Source organism: Neomonachus schauinslandi, chromosome 8 (genome assembly GCF_002201575.2).
Source record: "Neomonachus schauinslandi chromosome 8, ASM220157v2, whole genome shotgun sequence".
Classification (NCBI taxonomy): Eukaryota; Metazoa; Chordata; class Mammalia; order Carnivora; family Phocidae; genus Neomonachus; species Neomonachus schauinslandi.
In genome coordinates, this window is record NC_058410.1 from 22506067 (window position 1) to 22529065 (window position 22999).

Genomic DNA, 22999 nt, shown 5'->3' on the forward strand with positions numbered 1-22999 from the left:
TCCATCAATGTGATACAATACATTAATAAAAGAAAGAACAAGAAACATAGGATCCTCTCAATAGATGCAGAAAAAGCATTTGACAAAGTACAGCATCCTTTCTTGATCAAAACTCTTCAGAGTATAGGCATAGAGGGTACCTACCTCAATATCATAAAAGCCATCTATGAAAAACCCACAGCGAATATCATCCTCAACGGGGAAAAACTGAGAGCTTTCCCCTTAAGGTCAGGAACACGGCAGGGATGTCCACTATCACCACTGCTATTCAACATAGTATTAGAAGTCCCAGCCACAGCAGTCAGACAGCAAAACGTAATCAAAGGCATCCGAATCGGCAAAGAAGAAGTCAAACTCTCACTCTTTGCAGATGATATGATGCTTTATGTGGAAAACCCAAAAGACTCCACCCCAAAACTGCTAGAACTCATACAGGAATTCAGTAAAGTGGCAGGATATAAAATCAAAGCACAGAAATCAGTGGCATTCCTATACACCAACAACGAGACTCTCATTTTGACAAAGCTCTTGTTTTCCCACCCTTCAGGTCTAGAAGATTCTGAGTCCCGACATGATCTCATAGCTGACTTCCCTCATCCATACCCTCAAATTCAGCAAGGCACAGCAAAGCATAGGCCCCTCTGAAATGTTACAGTATCTTTTGTTCCAGAGCACAGTTAGTTTCTAGTACTCATTCCTGGAAATGTGACATAGAATTCCTCTACTTGTAATTATGAGGCTGTGAGTAACACTACATTGTTTTTTTTTTCCTCCGTGCACTATGCTCAAATTACCTTAAAACCAGAATCTGCATTTAGAGAGTTTCTAAAGCACATGTTTCTGCCTTTTTTCACAGCCTTTAACTATAATCTTTGTGGTAGAATTTTTAATTTATCCATATTTACCTACATTTAGGTCCTTAATGGTCCCTTCTGACTGAGTAAATAATGTGAGAATAAAAACCCAGTTCCAACAATGCCCATATGACTTGACCCCTGCTTTTCTTTCTGACCTCAGATTCTACCATATTCTCTCTTGCTCCCTAAGCTCTCACTGGCCATTTGTTCCTGAAACTCATTAAGCTCTTTCGTGCCTCAGGGTCTTCGCATTTCCAATTCTTTCTGCCAGGAATTCTCCTACCCCATTTTCACCTGGCTGCATTCTCTGTCCCTTTAGGTCTGGCTTAAACAGCATCTCTTCACAGACACCTTGCCAATGACTCTGTGGCCCCATTCTTTCCTATCATAGACGCTGACAGAAAGTAAGTTTTCATTATTGTTCAGTGTCTGGCTCTCTTCTGAGGAGGTGAAGTGTCAGAGAATAGGAATTTGTCTTTCTTGTTCGTTGCCGTTTCCCCACCGCTTCACACATAGCACATTTATGATAAAAATGGGCAGAGTAAATGATAAAGATGTATTGGTGCTTTTTGTCTGTGTCAGGCTCCACATCTCCCTTAGGAGGAGCATCCTTTAAAGCCTTCAATTTTCTTCCTAATGACCTAAAATTCCTTTTTCACGTTCTCTGTATTTTTTTGTTCTCCCGTCTGTGAGGAAGAGAAACCCTTCTTTCCAGCGTTATTCTTCTAGCCCATCTCTTCTCAGACCTTTACCTGCCAATCCCTCCTTCACCTGTTTAAGTTTTCTATCACCCTGACATGATCCTTCTCTGGATTTCTGGATCAAGATGGAAGACCAAAGGCTCCCTTTCTCCAAGTCAACCAGACACAAGGAGAAGTGAAACCAATAAAGTAGGAAATACCCATAATCCAAATATCACTCTTTTCAACAGGCTGCTCAGTATTAGGAAAAATGAGCCCAGACAGGGCAAGACTCTGATGAAAGAAACGAGATCCAAGGGTTCTCTGGTCGAGTGAGCAGAACAGAGAGATCGCTACAGGCGACGCCCTCTAAGAGACACTGAGTGACTCTGGCTGGGAACAGGAGGTCTGAGATGCATGGGAGCACTGGGGAGATGCTCTGATCCCTACTTGGCTTCAGGTGTCAGAAGTGATGATGTGAAATGTGGCAAGGGGTCAGCATGTCATCTCTGCAAGAAGCAGGATGTGGGTATGTTATAGTAAACAAGAAAGGATCTGTGGTAAGCAGCCTGCATGGACAACTCCAGCTCACCCGATGAACACTCAGCTTCCTGTCACCATACAAAACGGTTGCGATCAAAATGAGGCTAGGAGAGAGAAATGAGTGTAGCGCAGAGAGAAGCCATTCTCCAAAGAAGGTGGTGGGAGAGAGGCAGAAATTCAAGCTGCCCTAACTCAGTTCCCTAGCCTGTCTCCAGTACTATCCTTTCGCAAACAGCTGGCTCAGAAAGAACCAATTTAAGATTGAGTAATCATAAGAAAAGAAATAGCATGGAATGCGTTCATAAATACCATGAGAGAGAGAGAGAGAAAGTGGAATGTGACCACCTCCCTCCAAAAAAGGGCAACTCAACAATACAAATCAGAAAAAATGATTAATTAATGATCAAATAATTCTCTGTTAAAGAAAAGAGGTCAAAGATGAAAATCTGAGATTAAATAAAGAAGGCAGAGCAAGAGAAGAGTGGAGAGCTTAAGAAATAAATAAAATACAAAGTATAAAACTACATAAAACTGAAAGTCACATTATAAGCAGTAAAAGGAAAAACTGCCTTTGGTAAAGACAGTGGGGGTTTAGGTTTCTGCAGTACCGTGGACTAGATACACAGAAAAACTTGCCTACTGTGAAACACTAGGTTCTAAATAAATTACAGCAAATATACTTTCAAATATATTGCTGAGCAGACAAGAAAGGAAGGGAAATCACTGGGAGTCAAAAAAAAAAAAAATCCATACAGACAAAAACAGAACAGGGTAAAAACCAGATCACTAGCAAACACAGAAATTAGGGCTGCCATGGGGGCAAATGCCCACACCAGAATCAGAGTGCTCTGTGGACTATGGCCATGGATATGGATGATCGTGGCCTTGGGCCTGCACAAATTGGAGGAGTGCGTACAGCACCCATGGGCCTTGTCCCACAGAGGGGCCAGAGCTTCAGTGAAAGGATAGGCTCGAGGAAGTGCTCATCAGGCTAAATAAACAGCTTCCTATTCCTAATTGTTAAGATCTTTTTAATCAAAAATATTTTATTTCACTGAATTTTGTGCTGCATTGAGATCATCATTTTTCCTCATCTTTGTATTCATGCAAGCTACGTGTGGTCATTCAGTAAGGTCTGCAAAGTCAGAGAACAGCTTTTATGCTTATACCAAATAACTGGGGCAGATATGCTAGTGTTTCTTCCAGATTCCCTCTTCAGGGCCCATGCGTCCATCCCCTAGATGTTGGCAATACTGGTCGCTGGCCACTGTGAGCTGCATCCCTCATTGGGAACTGCCCTCAGCTGCAGGGAACTGTCTTGCCCGAGTCATGCCCCTTCCCCGGAGGGCGGGGGGGTGGGGGTGGAGGGGTGAGGGGGCAGTCTAAATCCAGTGTCTGACCCATGCCAGGAAACAAACACCCAGCCCCTCTGCCTCCACTTACGGCAACTCTGACATCCCAGCTCTAGACATCCCAGGATGCCAGTTACAACTGCAGTGTGGGTCAACTTCTCCTTCTACCCAACACTGCCTTCCTCCCTTCCAAACAGGTGTTTCTCCCAAGAGCCCCCTTCTCCTGCATGCACCCTCCGTCCCTGAGCCCGTTCACAGGAAGGCCAATCTAAGACCATGCCATGCACGTGTGAGTGCCACAGACGAGACACATTTAAGTACGAAAACATTTGTAGTACATCACCATAAAGAAATGTATAAAAAGTAAAAGCTCTTTGTAATCTCGTCCTGTAAAGATAGTCACTGTCAAAAGGATAGGTATACTCCTGAAAGGTCTTTTCCTACGTATCTAATGGGCATTCCATTCACTATTTTAGAGAATTAGATCACACTATAGCCAGTTTTCCGCAATTTTTTTTTTAAGATTTTATTTATTTATTTGACAGAGACACAGCAAGAGAGGGAACACAAGCAGGGGGAGTGGGAGAGGGAGAAGCAGGCTTCCCGCTGAGCAGGGAGCCCGATGCGGGGCTCCATCCCAGGACCCTGGGATCATGACCTGAGCGGAAGGCAGACGCTTAACGACTGAGCCACCCAGGCGCCCCAGTTTTCTGCAATTTTTTAACTTAAAAATGTTTTGCGGTGATATCCCATTTTTCTTAAGCACTTCAAAGTACCACACTGCGTGATTATGTGCTATAATTTACTTAAGCACTCACTAATAGATATGTATCTTCATTCTGATTGTTGCAGTTTCCAGTAACCCTGCAGCGGTATGTTATGTGTATGTTTTTATGCACCCATGTGAATACCCCAGAGGAATAAATTACTAGAAGTGAAGCTCCTGGATCCGACGTCACCATCGCCTTTTGAGCTGACTTTCACCAAGGCTCCTCTGTCATTCCCTGCTCCCAGTGCCTACTGCCTTTACCCCAGTTCCGGCTGTCCCTGTTCTGGACTGTTGCGGTAGTCCCTTGGCTAGAGCTACCGGCGTCAGTTTTCCTTCAAATTCTATCCATGCTTTATCTTGGCCTCGGAGTTATCTTATTAAAAACGTTTAAGAACTTCTTAGTTTATAACTTCCAATGACTCCCCCTTGCTTCCAGAATAAAACCAAAACTCCCGTTGTGATCTGGTCCCAAATTCTCTTTCCAGTCCCCTTCCAGCTTCTTCCAGGAACCCAATCAACAGACTATGTATAGTTTCCCAAACTCACCACACACTTCCAAGTATCCATGCCTCTGGGCTTTGTTGTAACTGCAGCTTGAGATTCATTACATTTTTTTTTTTTTTCAAAATCCAAGCTCTATCAAGTGTTACTTTCATGGCGCAGTTGAACCCACCACCTAAAAATCCCCCACAATCTCTCATCAAAAGTAAGAAAAAAGGGCACATATTGAATGGAGCACTGGGTGTTACACACAAACAATGAATCATGGAACACTACATCAAAAACTGATGATGTAATGTATGGTGATTAACATAACATAATAAAATTAAATTAAAAAAAAAAAGTAATTACTTCTTTCCCTGACCCACCTCAGGCCTCTGCTTACAACACTAGCCCATTCAAGTAACTCTTACACATCCTTTAACTTGCTGGTTCCTCTAAGCTGCTGGAAGCCTCCGCCTGTCCTCCAGGCCCCTCATCTGTTGCTCCGTTTGCCTGGAATGCCTCCCCCCCCGGCCTGGCAGCTCATCATCACCGAAGAGAAGGGGTCCGAAATAGCATAACCTCCAAGAAGCCTCCCCTGAGTTGTCCCTTTTCCTTGCCTGAGCTCTAGTAGCATGTTATATTTTTCCTTCACAATGCTGAGCAAAATCATGACGGAATCAGTGACAGTGTCATTGCTGGTTTCTCCTCCCAGTGGGATGTGAACTCTGGCAGAGTAAGGACCAGTCGATTTCCTCTTGGTTGCATCGTCACATCTCCCTTGGTGCTTTATATGTTTATTTCTTGGCTCTTTGTTTTGAAATCATCTAAGACTCACAAGAAGTTGAAAAATAACACAGAGAATTCCTGTGTCTCCTTCACCCGGCTTCTCCTAAGGATAACATCTTACACAAGCCTGGTACATTTTCAAACCAGAAAACTGACATTGGCGTAACGCTATAACTAAACGACAGACCTATTCAGATTTCACCAGTTTTTACAGGCACTCGTTTTCTGAGGAGGCATATTATACTATGAAATTTTACCACATGTACACACTTGTGTAACCTTTACCACAATCAGGATTCCGAAGAGTTCCATCACCACCGAGGAAGTCCCTAATGCTACCTCCTTAGGGTCACACCCTTGCCCAACCTGAGCCCCTGTCAACTATGGATGTTTCCTCCATCACTATATTTTAACATTTTGAGAATATTATATAAATGCAATCTCTTCCAGTGCTTTATGAAAGCTGGTTTACACCTATTTAGTCTCTACTTTGTATAGATCAGGGGCTTCACAGGCAAAATGTTATTTAAGAGTTACAACTACCCTGAGGTAGCTACTATTATTCTTCTGGTTTTATAAATGAAGAAATTAGCTTTAAAGAATTTTAGTAACTTTCCCAGGGTCAAAAAGTGGTTAAGCGATAATGTGAGGCCAGACAATGAAACCCCAGAGCCAATGCCTTTAACCTCTGTTAATACTTCTTGTACATAATAGTACATACTTTTGAAGCAATTAATAATTGAATGAATGATTAAATGCCAAAGACTATTTCATTTCTAAGTCCTCTAAGAAGGCCTGCTAGAACAGGAATTCAATGAATGTTTGGTGAGTAAAATGTTTGGTTAATCATTCTAGAAAACCCAGAAGAAAAAGAAAGATGGTTACACCTGGAGAAAAGTCACCAGGCTATTCTTCTGGATCGACCATGACATCCAAAGCTGTAAGACAGGAGCACCGAATGCAGAACCAGTCAGGAGACTCATTCTTGTCTTTGCTAGGAATATGAATAAATGCATTAGTGGTATCTCAAGCATCTCAGTAAGGATTATTTGACCAGGTTTATCCTACCTCTGGCAAATTCATATTCACTGGATAGAGAAATAGAATATTTGCTGGTCCTTACTGATATTTGGGTCCTGTCTTGCACCTTGGAGTCATGCTCCCTTCCTTACTCAAATTTTACTAATAAGCTGCTATCTGATTCTCATGTCATCTTTGGAATGCAAGTCTTTTCCTGGAATACCAGCTTATGGGCCTAGGTGCTTATGACCTAAGTCCTCAGACGCTTTGCCCAGGGTCAGGCTGGGTATCATCCCTGTACCTACAGGATGAAACCACACCAATAAGGCCACATTCCTCAGACTCTGGCTCTTTTCAGAGTCTCAGGCATCTCCACTTGGCCTGTTTCAACACTGACTGACACATAGAAATGATAGCTTTTATGTTCACTTTTATTTCCCATCAAGTGGATCCAAAGTTGCCTGAGGGTGGCTTCTAGTGGTAGCAGCCTTCTTTTGAAGGTTTATTACACTACATTGAGAGTGTCCTGGAGGTTGTGGGCCTGGTTAGTAAGGTGGTATGCACCGTGAGGGGGTAGGGAGTGGAGAAGATGAGCCCCCAAGGGTGGAAACTCTGTCTATTCTACTTTCTGGTTATCCATCAAGCTACGGAAAGAAATAGGGGAAAGGAAATACTAAGGTCTGACTGATATGATAAGTGTGAATCAGGAGTAGTTGCTACTCAGTTGGAAAACTACAAAGATTACAGCCAATTGCACAGATGGAATGAAAAAGGCGATCAGACACTCCAGAAAAATGCACAGTAATATAGCTACGGCTACTAAACACAATGGAAACAGTTAATGTTCTTTAATTCCACAATGGGATTGGTTAACCCTGATATATTTGGCACAACCATTTCCTGAAAAGGGACTTCAAGGCAAGAAAACTTCTATTATGGAGACACTGATACAAAGGAGATTCAGTAGGAGCCATAGGTGAACCCATTCTCTAGATAAGATGTGGTAAAAAGGGAATCAGAACTTACTCATATATCCAGCTATATGGTGGAATAAATGCTCCAAACTTACTCTCCCAATGAAAACCACCACCAAAAAAAAAAAAAAAAAAAAGCGTAATTAAATATTTAGGTAACCATGTATTAATTTCTCTTTTATCCTTTCAGTGATTGTTTTTGCAAAAAGAAAAAAAGGTACACACCCACACATATAAATGCCTACATGTTCCTATCTGTGTGTCTCCTCTTCTTAAATACACATATCATACTATATAATCTTGATTTTGTTGTTTCATAACGTATCCAGGATACATGAAGCATCTTTTAAAAATTAACTGCTATGTGACAAAAAGTAGTGAAACTGTAGATGTCAAAATAAAGTGAGGGACAAACAATGAATCATGGAACACTAGATCTAAAACTAATGATGTAATGTATGGTGATTAACGTAACAATAAAAAATTTAAAAAAAAATAAAGTGAGGGAGAATCCCAGGAGATCAGCAAGCACCAGAGGCCAGCTTTCGTCCAGAAGTGTCTGTCAACCACAGTGACCCTAGCTTTATCTTTGGATATTCTGTGGAATTCAGGAGATAGGAGATAAAGACTGCCCAAGGTGGGGAGCCCCACTGAGGCCCACACCTAAAGCTAGTACCCCAGAGGGTTACACCTTCAGTGAAAGGGTGATCCTCAACCTGGCAGAGAAGAGGGCACTAAGGAAAACATGGCTACTGGAACCTGAGCTCTGTACTGAGAAGAAAGGGAAAGAAAAATTACCCTGAAAATTCATAACCATAAGATAGCCATCAGAACCTTAAGATAGCTATCATGTGGGTTTGTGGCCTGATATGAGCTTTCAGGAAGATGTAGTGATCTGAAATGTGTGTTCTTTTTAAGCTCAAGTTAAGAATATAAAAATTTGCCACCATTTAAACCAAAAAGCAATTCAAAAAATTTCAGAGTATTGGTAGCTTACTGATCATAGCCTCCGGCCAAAGTGCAATTGAGTTTGAAATCAGTAATAGAAACATAAAAATCCCTGCACATTTGGAAATCTAAAAACATGTTTTAAAAACTTGGGGATCAAACACAAAATCATAATGGACTCTAGAAAATATTTAGAAATAACAGTAATAAAAATGGTATATACAATTCTTGTGGGATGTAGTTAAAGTGTTAATTGAGGGAATTTTACAGGCTCCTATACCTACAGTAGAAGAGAATGTGTAAAAATTAATGAGTGGGGTATACATCTTCAGAAGACAGCAAAGAATAGCCAAATGATTAATGAAATAGAAAACAAGCATACAGGAAAGAATCAATGAAGCACCTCTACAAGTGCAGGAAAAAAATCTGATAAAATGTAGCAATCATTCTTGATAAGAATTCTCAGCAAACAAGGACTAAAAGTCCCCTGCTGGGGAGTATGGCACCCCAGAAATGCTCAGATTTGCAGGGGCGGAGGTGATAGACATGTCTTGGGACATTTGTATTTCATTGCAGCATACCGTTTAGGAACCTTTTTTCCTGGAGAATCTCTTACATATGTGGAGCAGGAGAATGAATGTACAAGAATGTTCAAAGCAGTATTGCCCAGAATTGTCAAAAATTTGGAAACAAGCCTACTATTCATCAATAATAACATAGATAGATTTCTCTGATGATAATTCTAAAGACAGATCTTTTAAGAAATCAGAATTTTTTCCTCTTTCGTGCAAATTTCAACCCTCTAGTTTAATCAATTGCTGATTTGCACCAGAAAATAAAACATATATCCACCTCCTCCAAAATTTCCAGGTGAACTAAGTTGGAAATTGTGGGTGAGGAGGTGGTAGCAGACCACTGACATAAACCCCACCAATGGTATACTGTTTTCCCTTGAAGCCTTTTACCAGTATTTGAACCTTTCCCTCTAACTTCTACTGCCTTTAAGAATGGTAAGAACTCCTTCTGGGGTTCTGAATGGCATGACCATACACACCTTGGAATTTCAAGAACTTGTACACTGTAACCTTTTGAATGAGTGTTTGCAACAGGGCAGTGTAAATATTTTGCTAAAAGGTGCTCTCATCTCTCAGGACATTCTCTGTGATGTGAGGCCACTTTGGGGGCAAATGGAAGGAAACTGACACTCTTTGACTACTTGTCATCCTGCTGGATCCTGTTCTAGATACTCTGTGTCTTTCATTGTCCTCCACAATAACCCAAGTGAGTTAGGTTTCGTTGAGCCCACTCATCACATTAGAAAGTGGTGGATCCAGAATTAAAACCCACATCTTTCTCCAAGGCTCATGTTCTTTTGACTACATCTGGTCACCTTATGCCTCACACAGGTGACATCACACCATAAGGTGGGTCATTTTTGCATTCTAATAACTAACCCTCCTTTTATGGGTTCAGAGTTTTAAACTGATCCATTTTAAATTGAATTCCACTCCAAAACAAATTGACCAAGGCTTCTTTCACTCTCTGTCAAGTGACAACAAATAAAATAATTAAACATATCCATAAACCTCACAGAAGACTATTTTTATTACTTTAGAGAACCACTGCCAATCAAATAGCATTGATAGAAATCTCTTTTTCAAAAAACTATTTAGACCTTTTGTCACATAAAATCACTGAATAATCAAACTCTTGCTCTCTGTCTCTGTCTCTCTTTCTCTTTTTAATAAAAGGGGACTCTGGTCTATTATTAGATAGGATTGCATTAAAATGAATATGCACAAGGCAACTATAAGTACAGAGGAGAGACATCCAGCCAACTATAACTTGAATTTAGAGTTACCACCTGAGAATAAAATTAAGAACAATCTAATCTAATCTAATCTAATCAAAGTTAATTAAGTAATTAGAGCATCATTTTGTAGAAGCATCCTGTTAGGTGGCTATGGATCAATGACTGCCTATATTCAGTGCCTTGGGTATAATATCACAATGGCCTGACCAGAATACTATCGTAACAGTGGAATTTGAAGCCTGCTTAAATGAATTACAGGCTTCCCAAAAAGGATATGTTAACAGGGAAAAGTATCATCATCGTGGGCAGGCTTATGGGTATAACAGGGCAAGAGTGGGTCTCCAGCTTTGCATGAGGACAGGCACCCCAGACCACCCAAGGTAGCTTCCGATCTACCTAGTATAAGTCAGTCCCTATGGAGCAGACTAGTAATCTGACCACCTGCCACTAATACCATCCATTTACTGCCCCTTGCCTTGCATTTGAGTTCACCCAGAAGTCTATTCTTTGTCTTTAAATTGTTCTGTTCTAGAGAGAGTTTATGCAGATTATAGTCTGCCTGACATTTTTTTTTTTGTCATTACAAATTATTCAGTTATCTTTCTGAGCTAAACTTTAGTCTGTAGTCATTTAGTTAGCATGAGTTCATTGGCTGAGAGAAGGATCACCTTAGAAAAGACTGACAAAATTGAGCGTCTAGGTCTTTGGTCCTGGACTACAGTGACATTTAAATACTGTCCCAGCACATTGGGACACCCTCAAATGGCCACTTTGCTCCCTCTGAATTGTTATGGAGATAGGAGAGGAAAAAGGCTAAGGTTTTCTTTGTTTTGTTTAGTTTAGATTATATGCATAAACAAACTAGGAAAACATGTAGAAATTTCTGTGTGTAGTTTGCCATGGGGAAAGAACTTTTGGAAAGGTTGGTGCGTTTGTTGTTGAGTATTGTATCAATTGCATATCAATGTTATTTCTTCCTCTAGGAACATTAACCTTTAAATTTAGAGCATAAGCATCTGCCAATGACAATATATTTGCAAATGACAATACACGTGAGGTTTTCTTATTATAAAAGAAATAAATGCTCAGTACGGAAATTCGTGTGGACTTTTGTTTTTGCCCTTTAAATTATTCTATGATGATCTCTGCTGTATCAACAAAAGCGGAAGGAGTCAACAAACAAATGGTCATCTCTGGAACCCAAAGGCCCAAAGATGCATCTATACAGCCTGAGCGTCTGCATTCTGTCTGCCCAACAGCATTGCACGAGTTGTGTTCTGGCATTTGATCTAACTGAATTCTTTGTCATCTGCTTAGGCCCCTCTAGAATTGCTGATCAATTCTGGATTTTTTTTTTTTTTAATGGTTGAAGAATGCCTCTTGTCAATTAAGAGCCCGGAGTTTAGACTAATTACTTGGAAGGTCAGCACTTCAGGAAGGTGCCAAGATTAAGGAGAAAATCTATTCTCTATGGATGATTCTTTTGCCCTAGAACTTTCTTTCTTTCTTTCTCCTTCCTTACTACCCTTTTTGCTTGAGACTTTTCAAGCCTAGGGCATGGATCACACATGACTGACCAGGTCCAATATGGCAGGCGTTATTCTCCAGGTAGGACCGAGCAAAGCAAGAACAGACTGCTGTGGCCTGTTGTGGCTTCACTCAGTGCACCAGTCCTGGTGCTGGGATCACAGTCTCGGGGATAAGTAAGCTTCCTCTTGCCAACTGCCTCTTGTTTTTATAAGATCCCCTTTGAGAGTAAGTGAAATTATGTGAGAGCATTTAACATAGTGACTGGCGCATAGCACTCAATCAATTTGCCAGAAGGTCTATTGGAGATTTCTCCCCATTTTCCTGGCTTGCTTGACTTTGCAAGATAAAATGCGTAAGAAAGTTGTTCTGTGTATCCTGCAACGTTAATAGAGAAGACACTCATCCAAATAGACAAGATTATTTACAGGCAGCCTCTGCTGAATGAGGCTGAGGCCTAGGAGACTAGTTCACTTCAATGAACTGATCTGATTTAGACCACCTCAAATCCTTGGTGAAAATAGGTGGAAGTATAAATTATAAATTTAAAAAGAAAAGCAGATTTGACTGAAAAGCTTCTCCTGATAAAGCAGAACAAAATCGCTTTCAGGAATTCTTAGTAAAATATTTGCTGGGTAGGCACAGTTCATTTGTTAGGATACCCATACGGAATGTACTGGATCATTTCTTGCCAAAAATATTCTTTTGCAATCGTGTAGCCACGAACTGTGCCTTCTTGCAAGCCCCAAGATGAGTTGCAGATGACACTGGATACATTTAGTAACCATTTTTAAAAACGTAGCTAATTCTATCGATAAAACCTGATTTTCACATATTAAAAACTAGCACATTGGGTAAATGTGGGAACTTAAATCTGTACTCAATGGTTGAAACAAGAAGACAAGGCAGGAAGATGATCTTTTTTTGCCAAAACTTGTATTTTGCAAACTGGCCTGTAAAACTGTATAAAACCACAGGCTCCATGGTGTGAAATAATGTATCAAATGGAAACAGTAATGAGCACAAATGAACAGCTTTTGTTAAATAGCCTCAAGGAAAAGGACAAACAGTGGCTTCTGATCCAGATTCTGCATAACTCCCTTTCTTATTCTGATGCATTCTCCTAAATTAGAAATTGTGGTCAGCTCAGAACTTCTGTATGTAGCTAAAAATATCTATCAGGCGAACAATGAAAAGCGAAGTTAGGTCTGGTTTGTCAAAAAGTAGAGTACCTGCTGACAGCAAGCACCTCATTGGTCAGGGTCTGGGTTGAGTCCTGGCTGCACCATGGACCTCAGGCACACGACCTGTAAAGTGGGAACCCCATCTGTAAAACCCTACAATAGAAGCATCTTCTATGAAGTGAGAATGACGGAAATTCCTAGCGTTTGGGGCTTTGAGGGTTGAATACGCAATTAAAGTAAAGCCCTTAGCACAGTATCTGTCCCCCATAGCATGGAGCAGAAGTTAGTGCTCATTATTAGACTTTCCAGCCTCTTGAGTTGTTTGTGGGTTTTGCCTCTATGGGAAGGGAGACGGTGAGAGAAGTCTCAGAAAGTGCAAATGGAACTGCTCTTCCACTGGCTGGAAACAAAAAAGAAAGGCAATCTCAAATGCCTCTGGGTATGTGGTGTCTTCTATAAAACTCTAAGGTAATTGCAGCGGGAAGGAGGCACAGGTAGCACTTCTGAATATTCAAACAAAAATGTTACTGTGTTAATGAATCTAGGGGCTGTTTTTCTTTGTTGACTCAAGGCTAATTTTGACAGCATCTTCTGGGCATGTGCGTTCTTATATTATTTTCTAGGCATGGGAGTGCTGAGGCTTCTTCCTGTTTTGTTAATTGTGCTTGTATGAAGGCAGTCATTCTAATTTTGTAGTAGATTTTTAAGGTGAGGAAAGGGGAGGGGCCCTCTGTAAGGTCAAGCGGTGAGGTGATCCAAAAGGGCACAGAAAACTTGTCTCCGTTCATGCCATCCAATGTAGGCACACCACCACTTATGCTCATAATTTTCTTGTTTCCCATTCTTTCCCAGTTTCCCCTTGGCAAACAATAAACAAAGTGGTAGAGCACCCAAAAGCAGATTGGGACAGAAGAGCTCCTTCTGGTTTCTTCTGGGACACGCTTCCTTCATTTTCACCCTGTCCACCAAACCTCAGCAGCACAGCCCAGCACCCAGTGTGTTTGTTCCTCTGTGTAAAAGGAGCACAGACGTAACCTACAGGATAAAGGGACATTCTGGAGACAGAAACCTCTTGGCAGGTGCTCTTCAGAGGAGTTTAGGAGAAGTGAGCGGGGCTCCACACATGCTCTCCCCTCACTGTTCCCCAGCTTCTCGTCTTCCCACCTTCCCACCTGTCCCCCAACACATCCTCCAAAGTCAGAATTATACCTCAACTTCGGTTCCTAAGAGAGCTATAAAAAGGCACGATGAAGGAAAGTCCTATCCAGGATTTGCTATTTGCAGTAAGATAAGCAAATCATTAGCATGGTCATCCCACAGGCACAACTAAAAGTTAATAAAATTTGCGTAGGTGGAAAGTCCACTGGCTCCTTCCTTGGGGGGGAAATGTTCCTTCTGATATCAGCTGATGTGACACGGCACATTTTGATCCAGCTAAAACAGGTAAGAGTTACCTCAAAACGCCCACAGGAACTATAGTAATTTCAGGGCACCCACACAGCAAATCATTGTTTCTTCTACAAAGAAGGAGATGGGGTTGGGGTAGAGCGAGGAGGGGAAAAGTTGAGAGAGAAGGAGGAAGAAAGATATGTACACAGAGAAGGAAGAAGAAAAATAGTGTGTTCCTTTCCTCTTTTCCTTTTTAATCAACAACTAATATTGCATCTTGTTCCTGGATTCCCAAACAAGGGCATACAAACATCCTGATTTGGGGGGTCTTAATTTTTGAGAACAAGAATCGTGTGTCTATTTTATAATATGCATCACATTATTAATGTTATTGAAGATCAGTTCTACCATTTCTCAATCACATGCTTCAAATATGTATCGAACTTACAGATATAAATATGGAAAAAAGATTATCTCCTGAGACACTTTTGTGGCCCTTTGGCCCAGAGAGAGTGGGAACTCTGAAATGACACACAGTGTGTGACCAATCTCTACAACTTCTAGGCTATTCAAGGAAGATTTTACTCATTGAACCTGCTTGTCTGCATATCTGAGTTGCTGGTCTATGGCAGGGCCAGCTCTCACAAATTTCCTCTGGAGTTTCAGAAACTGAACAGAAACTGTTTAGTCAATTGTATAACATATCGGACTTTCTTTGAGAAGAACTTCTTCAAAAATCAGATTTTGATAGTTGTTTATAAGAATACGAATGAGAATGTACAAAAAATGGTGCTGGCAGAGAATAAATGGAAAAAAATATGCCTTTCTTGGCTCAGATAGAAAATGTCCATGATGAATCTCATCAGTCTTACTGTATCTATTTTTCATAAAAACTTAAACAACAAATTACTTAAAATCTTATTAGTGTTTACTCAGTTTACATTTAATAGTTGTTCTCAATATTTGTTACTTATCATAGTTCTTAAAACTCCTGATTTTGTTTGGGCAGCAATGTGCCCAAGCCCTAAGGATAAATCATAATTTGTTGAAGCCCTCATGGTAAGCTCATTTCCTTCTCCCACTTGCTTTCCCAGCCTCCCGTGCAGCTGGTTCTAGCCATGTGACTCTTCTAACCAACAAAACCAAGGGGAAATCTGCTGACAGGCCTTATAGGAAATATTCATTATCCTGATGAAGAGACAAACACAAGGGGAGAGCTCCCCCAAAAGATTCTTCCTCTTCCTGCCTTGAACATGGTTGCAAAGGGGGTGATGTTTGGGACTTTACCAACCCTCGAGACTGTAGGTAGCAAGTCCAAGGACAAAAAGCCAACACTCCAGAGATAAAAAAGTAGACAATAAAAAATGCCTAAGTCTCAAATGATAATAGGGAGCAATACCATCCTGAAGCTACCTGCTTACAGGCTTCTTGTTTTGTGAGATATTAAATATCTTTATTGCTTAAGCCACAGTTGGATGGATATTCACTCAATAAATACTGAATTATTTAGGCATTGCTCCTGAGGCTTGGGTTGCAGCAGTAAATCAAACACACAACCTCTCTGGCCTCACAGGGTGTGTACCAAGCCAGAGGAGACATATGCTACAGAAATAAAAGAATAAACATAGAAAGTGCCAGGTAGTGGTAATCATTATGGAGAATATAAAGCAAGGTAAGGAGATTGAGAATAATGGAAAGCTAATTTATATTGAGTATTCATGGAAGCTCTTCTAAGAGGTAATCATTTGAACAGAGACTTGAATGAATTAAAAGAGTGAGTCAGGTGGATAGCTGTGGGGGTTCTGTTACTTGCAGCTGAAAGCATCATTAACTTAAACATCCAATAAGTTTGTAGTCATTCGTCAAAACAGAGCTCCGACATCATTTCTGGGAGGTCTTCCAGGACCTCCCACTCACTAAAATCAATCCCTTCCTCTTCTAGGATAATTCTTCACCTTAGACCCATGCACTATTATCTATACCATGCCTTCTTCTACTTTACTTGTTGACAGAGCTTATAAAGTCACTTTCTCTAGACATTGAGACTCTTGAAGGACAAGATCAATTCTTAGTCACTGCTATCTTGGCTCTTAGCACTCGGTACTACTTCCCTAGTGAGCTCCATGAACACACAAATAATTATTGACTTGACTAGGGCTTCTGTCCTTTGAATGTTCTGGATATAAATGTGTGGTTTCCACTGTAGTGTGATTAAAAGTGGGCACCTACAGAAAATGTTGTTAAAGTGTGGTTATTTTTTGTGTTGAAGAAATTTGTCTTGCAAGCATTGAACCAGCTGACTGCTTCAAGTCTCCATGAAGGTGTACAGATTAAATAGGTCACTTAGGCAGAAAATCTTTGGTTTCTATTTAGGAGACAAAAATATATAAGGTGGTTGAGAAGCAACCTGGTTCCCTATCAGGTACATCTGTCTAATCACATTATGTCCTTGGTCTTTGGAAAAGGCTATCCAAAAAATGATGTAAGACCACTCACCTAGATTAGATAATTACAGTCTCCTCAGTATTTCTCCTGGTAGGGGAGGAAAACGTTCATTTTGTTTACTGATCTTGAAGGAATGCCCATCTGTGGACCTTCCCTCTTAGGCAACCCAACTCACACTCACTTCAGTGCAGGAAGAAAGCATATGATTGATTTAACACAAAATGAACTGGGTTTTACCATAAAATATGACCTAACAAATATTACATTTTTAACTTCAAAGGTGAAGAGAAAGGAAAAGGGTATATGAAGAAACTTAAAACATCAGTGAAGCCTTAAAAAAAAAACAGAAAAGAGTTTGGTTTTAGGTACCTGTGTGAAAATTTAATAAAGAGAGGATCAGCAGATATTGTGTATTTTTATATTAAATCCAGGGTTTGTAGAATAAAGTAAATAATGTGCTTTTTAATAATTTCCCCTTCATACACTCTCAAACAAAATAAAATTCCCTTCCTTTATGTGTTACATTAACAGATAGTAATATAGTAATTAATATTAATTAATGTTTGCTTTCCATTTAAGCCAATCTCTTACTTAAAAATCATAAAGGAAAATAATGTTTTTTAGATTGTAGGGATATAATGATCTGAATTTGTATGCTTCACAACATTTTTCTGAATAACGGCTTAGAGTTAGCTGGTATGTCAATAAATGAAGACTTACTAATCACTTTTTGAAAACACTTGCTAGATACTTTTTCTTTAAGTTTGCATTTGAGATTTCAAATTACATTTTCCATATTTCCTAAGGAAACAGGTATCATACAGTTCCCATCACAAGCAAAAGCAAACTTTCAAGGAATCTAGACTAGGTTGGTACATATAAAGTCTTCATCACGTCTTTACAAGATCACACTTATAACACCAGAGACAGTTCCTGAACAAATAACTTTGAGGCTAAACTCAGATATAAAAGCCCAAATTCCAGAAAAACTTATCTTGGCACATGCTGGTTTGCTTGGGATACCCTGGATGCCCATCCGTGGTTAAACAATCCATATCTAAAGGTCCTTCTCGGACCCACGCCCCCTCTCCAACGAGAGGGACATCTCATCTTCACCCATCAGTCAAGGTTAGTTTAGCAATAGCCCAGCTTCTGGTCTAGAACAACCCAAGTGACACCAGGGACAAAGATGTACGGGGGAGGTGGTGAGATTTGATGACATGTCTCGCGTAAGCTGAGAAGCTGCAAATGAACGGGATACATACACTTGAATTAATGGAGAAAGTATGAGAGCTCTTTGTCATTAAAGGGGCTGCTTTGGATAGCAGTTGGAGACATATTTAGAATTTCTGAGAGAAGCACTTTCATACTCATCGTTCTCATTTTTTTTGTTACTCTTCTTCTTTTTCCTTCTCTTTTTGTTTGTTTGCTTGGTTGGTTGCAAGGCTTAGCTGATTCTCTTAACTAGAAGGGTATCTGCTAACACAAAAGTCAACAAACTCACAGGAGACAAAAGACATTCTTGGTTTGATTGCTCCTCATAAACGTCAGTGCTTCCAGACCACATAATGTCATAGAGTTATTTGTAATGCTTCTTTAAAAGGGTGACAGGGTTCAGAAATAAACTGCACATGGTAAGAAGAGCCTCCCATGGGTTATCCCTGCAAAATGAGTTGCAAGGCTTTGGGAGTGGTGGTGGTTTCCGGCCATTAGCGTTACTAATCAAGGCCAGCTTTGCATTTATGGAAATCTACACAAATCAGGAAGATACATGCTATGTTCACTCAAGCAACCCTGCCTGATTTCTTCAAGGTTATGCTCAAACAAAACTTTACTCCAATTATCTTTGATTGGAATGCTTTATTATTTTTATATATCCTAGAGATAGAGTCCATGAAGTAGATGCATTAGGTCCATGGGTCACAAAAAGCATATTTAGTGCTTCATGCCCACAGAAAGCAATTACTGTCAACTCTCAATTAACCTCGTTATCAGAGGAAGCATTAGTGGAGACAATACAAATCCTAGATAACCTACCCATGTCTTTCTTGCTGCCACAGTTGCAGCTGAGGAGAGAGAGAGAGAGAGATAATGGGTGCGCCAGGCAAAGCTAGGGGCTCAGAGGTCTCTTCAGGAAAATTTGAGCAGAGGTGCTACTCTGCCCCCTTATTATGCCCCCTGCCTTTCTGCCCTGCACTGGGAAGCAAAAATAACATTACTTTCCCTGCAAACTTCGGGCTGACAAACAAAAGGTGAGGTGCAGAGGAAGACAGGAGAAAGTGGGGTGAGGGGGAGGTAAGCTGCGAGGCCGGCAATCACTGGCAGTCAGAGCCTGGAGGCCTCTGGGGACCACAGGCATGTTCTAAGTGGGGGCTGTGCACCCTGCTCCTTAGGAAGCTCCAGCCATGCCCAAGGCTCTCAGGGCACAAGGCGAGTGCTCGGGTGTTTTGTCCTTTCAGATTTCTACTGTGTCAACCAACATGGTAAAAGGTGTTTAATTACAAATATCATAATTAATCGTTTGCACACATGATAAGCATTCTTACACCACAGATGCCTACAGGTATAAGGACATGCCCATCAAATCAGGTCCCAGGCATTGATGTTACTCCCATCCTTCAGACGAAATGTCCCAGGCCAGGAGCCACAGGAACAGTAAAGATGACACCTCTTCATGTGATTCCAAGCGGCTCTACTCCAGAAAGGGATTGCATTTTAACAAGGAAGAAAAACTTCAGTGATAAAACCACACTGAAATTCCAGACCCTGGTGAGCAACTGGGGGTACAGGGGAGGCACAGGAGGGGCAGGGGAGAACCTCAGAAGTCACAGCAAAGACAAGGGCACACCAGAAAGGAAAGATAGGAAATTAACTTGGGGAAAGAAAGGTGAAAAATCATAAAATTATGTTTTAATAAAGAAACAGTTTGTGTTAAAATGTTTATAAAGAGACACATCTGTGTCCTTTGTAAATATGATTTTGCTATAAAATGAATGGAGTCTGGCTGGAAAGAAGCCATGTATCAGTTTTTTGCCTCAGAATAAATTTCTGTTTATTAGCTTGAGAAACTGGGGAAATAGATGCAAAAAGTCAAATGACAGTAAGAAACAGTGGAAAACATAAGATTTCTGGGGAATATTGTCCAGATTCTTCCCAATACCAAAGAGAAATAGAGACAGAGAGACAGAGAGAGAGAGAGAGAGAGCAATGTAAGAGAGGGACTTCAGAAAGTACAACCCAGCAATCGCACTACTGGGTATTTACAAAGATACAGATGTAGTGATCCGAAGGGGCACCTGCACCCCAATGTTCATAGCAGCAATATCCACAATAGCCAAATTATGGAAAGAGCCCAGATGTCCATCGACAGATGAATGGATAAAGATGTGGTATAAATATACAACGGACTATTACTCAGCCATCAGAAAGGATGAAATCTTACCATTTACATTGACGTGGATGGAACTGGAGAGTATTACACTGAGTGAAATAAGTCAGTCAGAGAAGGACAATTATCATGGGTTTCGCTCACATGTGGAATATAAGAAACAGCGCAGAGGATCATAGGGGAAGGGAGGGAAAACTAAATGGGAAGTCATCAGAGAGGGAGACAAACCATGAAGAGACTCTTGATTCTGGGAAACAAACTGAGGGCTGCTCGAGGGGAGGTGGGTAGGGGGGATGGGGTAACTGGGTGATTGGCATTAGGGAGGGCACATGATGAAATGAGCACTGGGTGTTATACACAATGAATGAATTATTGAACTCTACACCTGAAACTAATGATGTAATGTATGTTGGCTACCTGAATTTTAAATGAAAAAAAAAGTTGGTTTTTAAAAAGCAAGTGGTTGTAAAAGGGAAAGTGACTCATAATAACAGGGAAGATTATGAAAAATGTAAATATTGACTATAAAATATCAATGGGTACGCCAAAAATAAGAGTTAAAGAAATAAGTGAAGCTGCTCATCTGATTGATTCATTATTCTTTAAATTCTTCTGCGAAGCTCATCAGGTAGGGAAGGTGCATACATATGCAATGAAATGTGATGTTGTGACTTCTGGGTTAAAAGGGAGGGGTGAAATTAAAGGTATAATTACTTCTTGTCCCTTTTTCAAAACACAGAGAAAACAACAAAAATAGTGAAACAGAGGGAAGTATCAAATGTCATCAAACAAACAAGCAAACAAAAAGTCCCCCATCCTTTTTACAAACCATGAAGCATATAAGGACCAAATTCAGGAAGGACACTGAAAGCTGACAAATATCTCAAGTCTCAAGCAGGTGCAAAAAGTTTCTGGCCAAAGTAATGTCAAAAGTGTCTAAAGGGCGTATGCAATGTGTCTTTGATAAGAGTGGTAAGAGGCACAGTTTAAGCCCTAGAGGCACAGTTTGATACGGCATAACAGAGAGAGAGGCAGAGCTAAGAGAAAATGTGTTAATATTGTATTCCTATTTACTTTTGTATTGTGTTACTGTATTCCTTCTAGCCAAGGAAGACTTCCAGAGGCAATGACATGCCTATAGAAATTCCAAGGGAATAAGCCAATAAAAAGAAACAAAAAACACACAGACTTGGATTTTCTAGATAATTCTTTCATGCACAGAGTATAAATCTTTATACTTTGTGCCAATGGAAATTTTCTCTTAGATGATTATTCTGATAGAAAGTATTTGAATTTTAGATGTCAAGTCCAAAGAAGGAAATAAATAATATGGAAAGCATCTAACTGTGTCAGGTTAAGCAACAGAATTTGAGAGATTTGCTAGCTGGTTTCAATCTGAACACCCATTTAGGTTTTCAAAGGAAAAAGACGAGGGAATGAGCAGAGGAGTGTGACCAGATTATCAGAATCACTTTGTGTTGTTTTCAAGAGCTAAGGACTACTTCATCCAAGAAAATATAATTCAGTACATAGAAAAAGCAATTCAGTGGTGGTCTGGGTGCTCACTAATTGATCTTAGAACAAGCATCTTCTACCAGCTATAGACCTGGAAGGATTTAAAAAATCCTTCTGACTCTGCCTACCATGGACCTCAGGCTTGATACACATGCTAGACCAGACCACCTGGGCTTCTTTTTTTCCTATATGTTGGCTGGCAAAGGAAAGTTCTGATTTGAATTAGGTAACACGCTCTTCCTTGTTTTCACAATTTGAGATTTTCAGGAGTTCTCTCCCTCTTTTCCTGGTGATCCACAGGTTAAAATCGATAGAATCTCACGGGGCCCTGGTCCTTTAAAGAAACATGGTTTATGGATGGACAATGGATGATTAACGGACTTGTGAAGGAAATCAAGCAATGGAGGGAATCTAACAGAAAATAATGAAAATCAACGAAGCCAGAACAGACCCAAAACATGAAGCCGCATTTACTTAAGTGGTATTAGCCAATGGCATAATCGGGCGAGCGAAGCAGTATGAGCCAATGCTGACTTCCTCTCTCAAGTTCAAAAAATACTAGAATGGTCATAGACCCAAGGACCATACATTTCGAGTTTAGGCTGCTAAAGAAACTGCTGTGGGTTGAACTGTGTCTCTCTAAAATTCATAGGTTGAAGTCCTACCCCCCCCCCAGTACCCAGGAATGTGACTGTATTTGGAGGTAGGGCCTTTAGAGAAGCAGGTAAGGCTAAATGAGGTCATTGAGGGGCCCTAATGTGATATGATTGATGTCCTGATAGGAAGAGGAGAATAGGACATGGACACACATGTGAGGAGAGCATGTGAGGACACAGGGAGAGGCCACTTACAAGCCAAGGACAGAGGCCTCACAAGAAATCAACCTTGCGGATGCCTTGATCTCAAACTTCTAGTCTCCAGAACTGTGAGAAAATAAATGTCTGTTGTTTAAGCCCCCAAGTCTGTGGTGCTTTGTGACTGTAACACTTCTTTTTCTCTTAGAAGTCTGAAATAAGACCCAAGTTTCTTTTGTGGTTAGATGCATTCTAAATCATACTCACAACCCCAACAGGAAAGGCCAGGACAGCTAACATCCAGTCCCGGAGCGAGATGAGCTTCTTGAGCTGCCTTTCTTGTTCTTGGTTCCCACTTCCTCTAGTCAGGAGACTGGAAAGATCAGTCAGCACGCAAATGCCAAAAAAGACAGCCTGGATGACCTGGAGGGAGACAACAGCTGGCGTTAGCTCGGAAGATCTAAAGAGGCCACAGCTGTAGGACAGCGAGCGAGCAACAACTTTGCAACATGACATATGATAAGAGAAG

At 40.7% G+C, this 22999-nt stretch overlaps 1 protein-coding gene across 9 annotated transcripts in view; it reads right to left on the reverse strand.

Annotated features, from left to right (window-relative positions):
- Positions 1-22999, reverse strand: part of AIG1 (androgen induced 1) — a 241224-nt gene that overhangs the window by 169476 nt on the left and 48749 nt on the right. For 8 of the 9 annotated variants that reach the window (XM_044917720.1, XM_044917721.1, XM_044917719.1 and 5 more), the window contains exon 2: positions 22738-22893. The exons of the other annotated variant lie outside the window; for it this stretch is intronic. In XM_044917720.1, coding sequence (XP_044773655.1) covers positions 22738-22893 — 156 coding nt within the window. The remainder of the gene's footprint in view (positions 1-22737; positions 22894-22999) is intronic. 9 annotated transcript variants of the gene reach the window in all.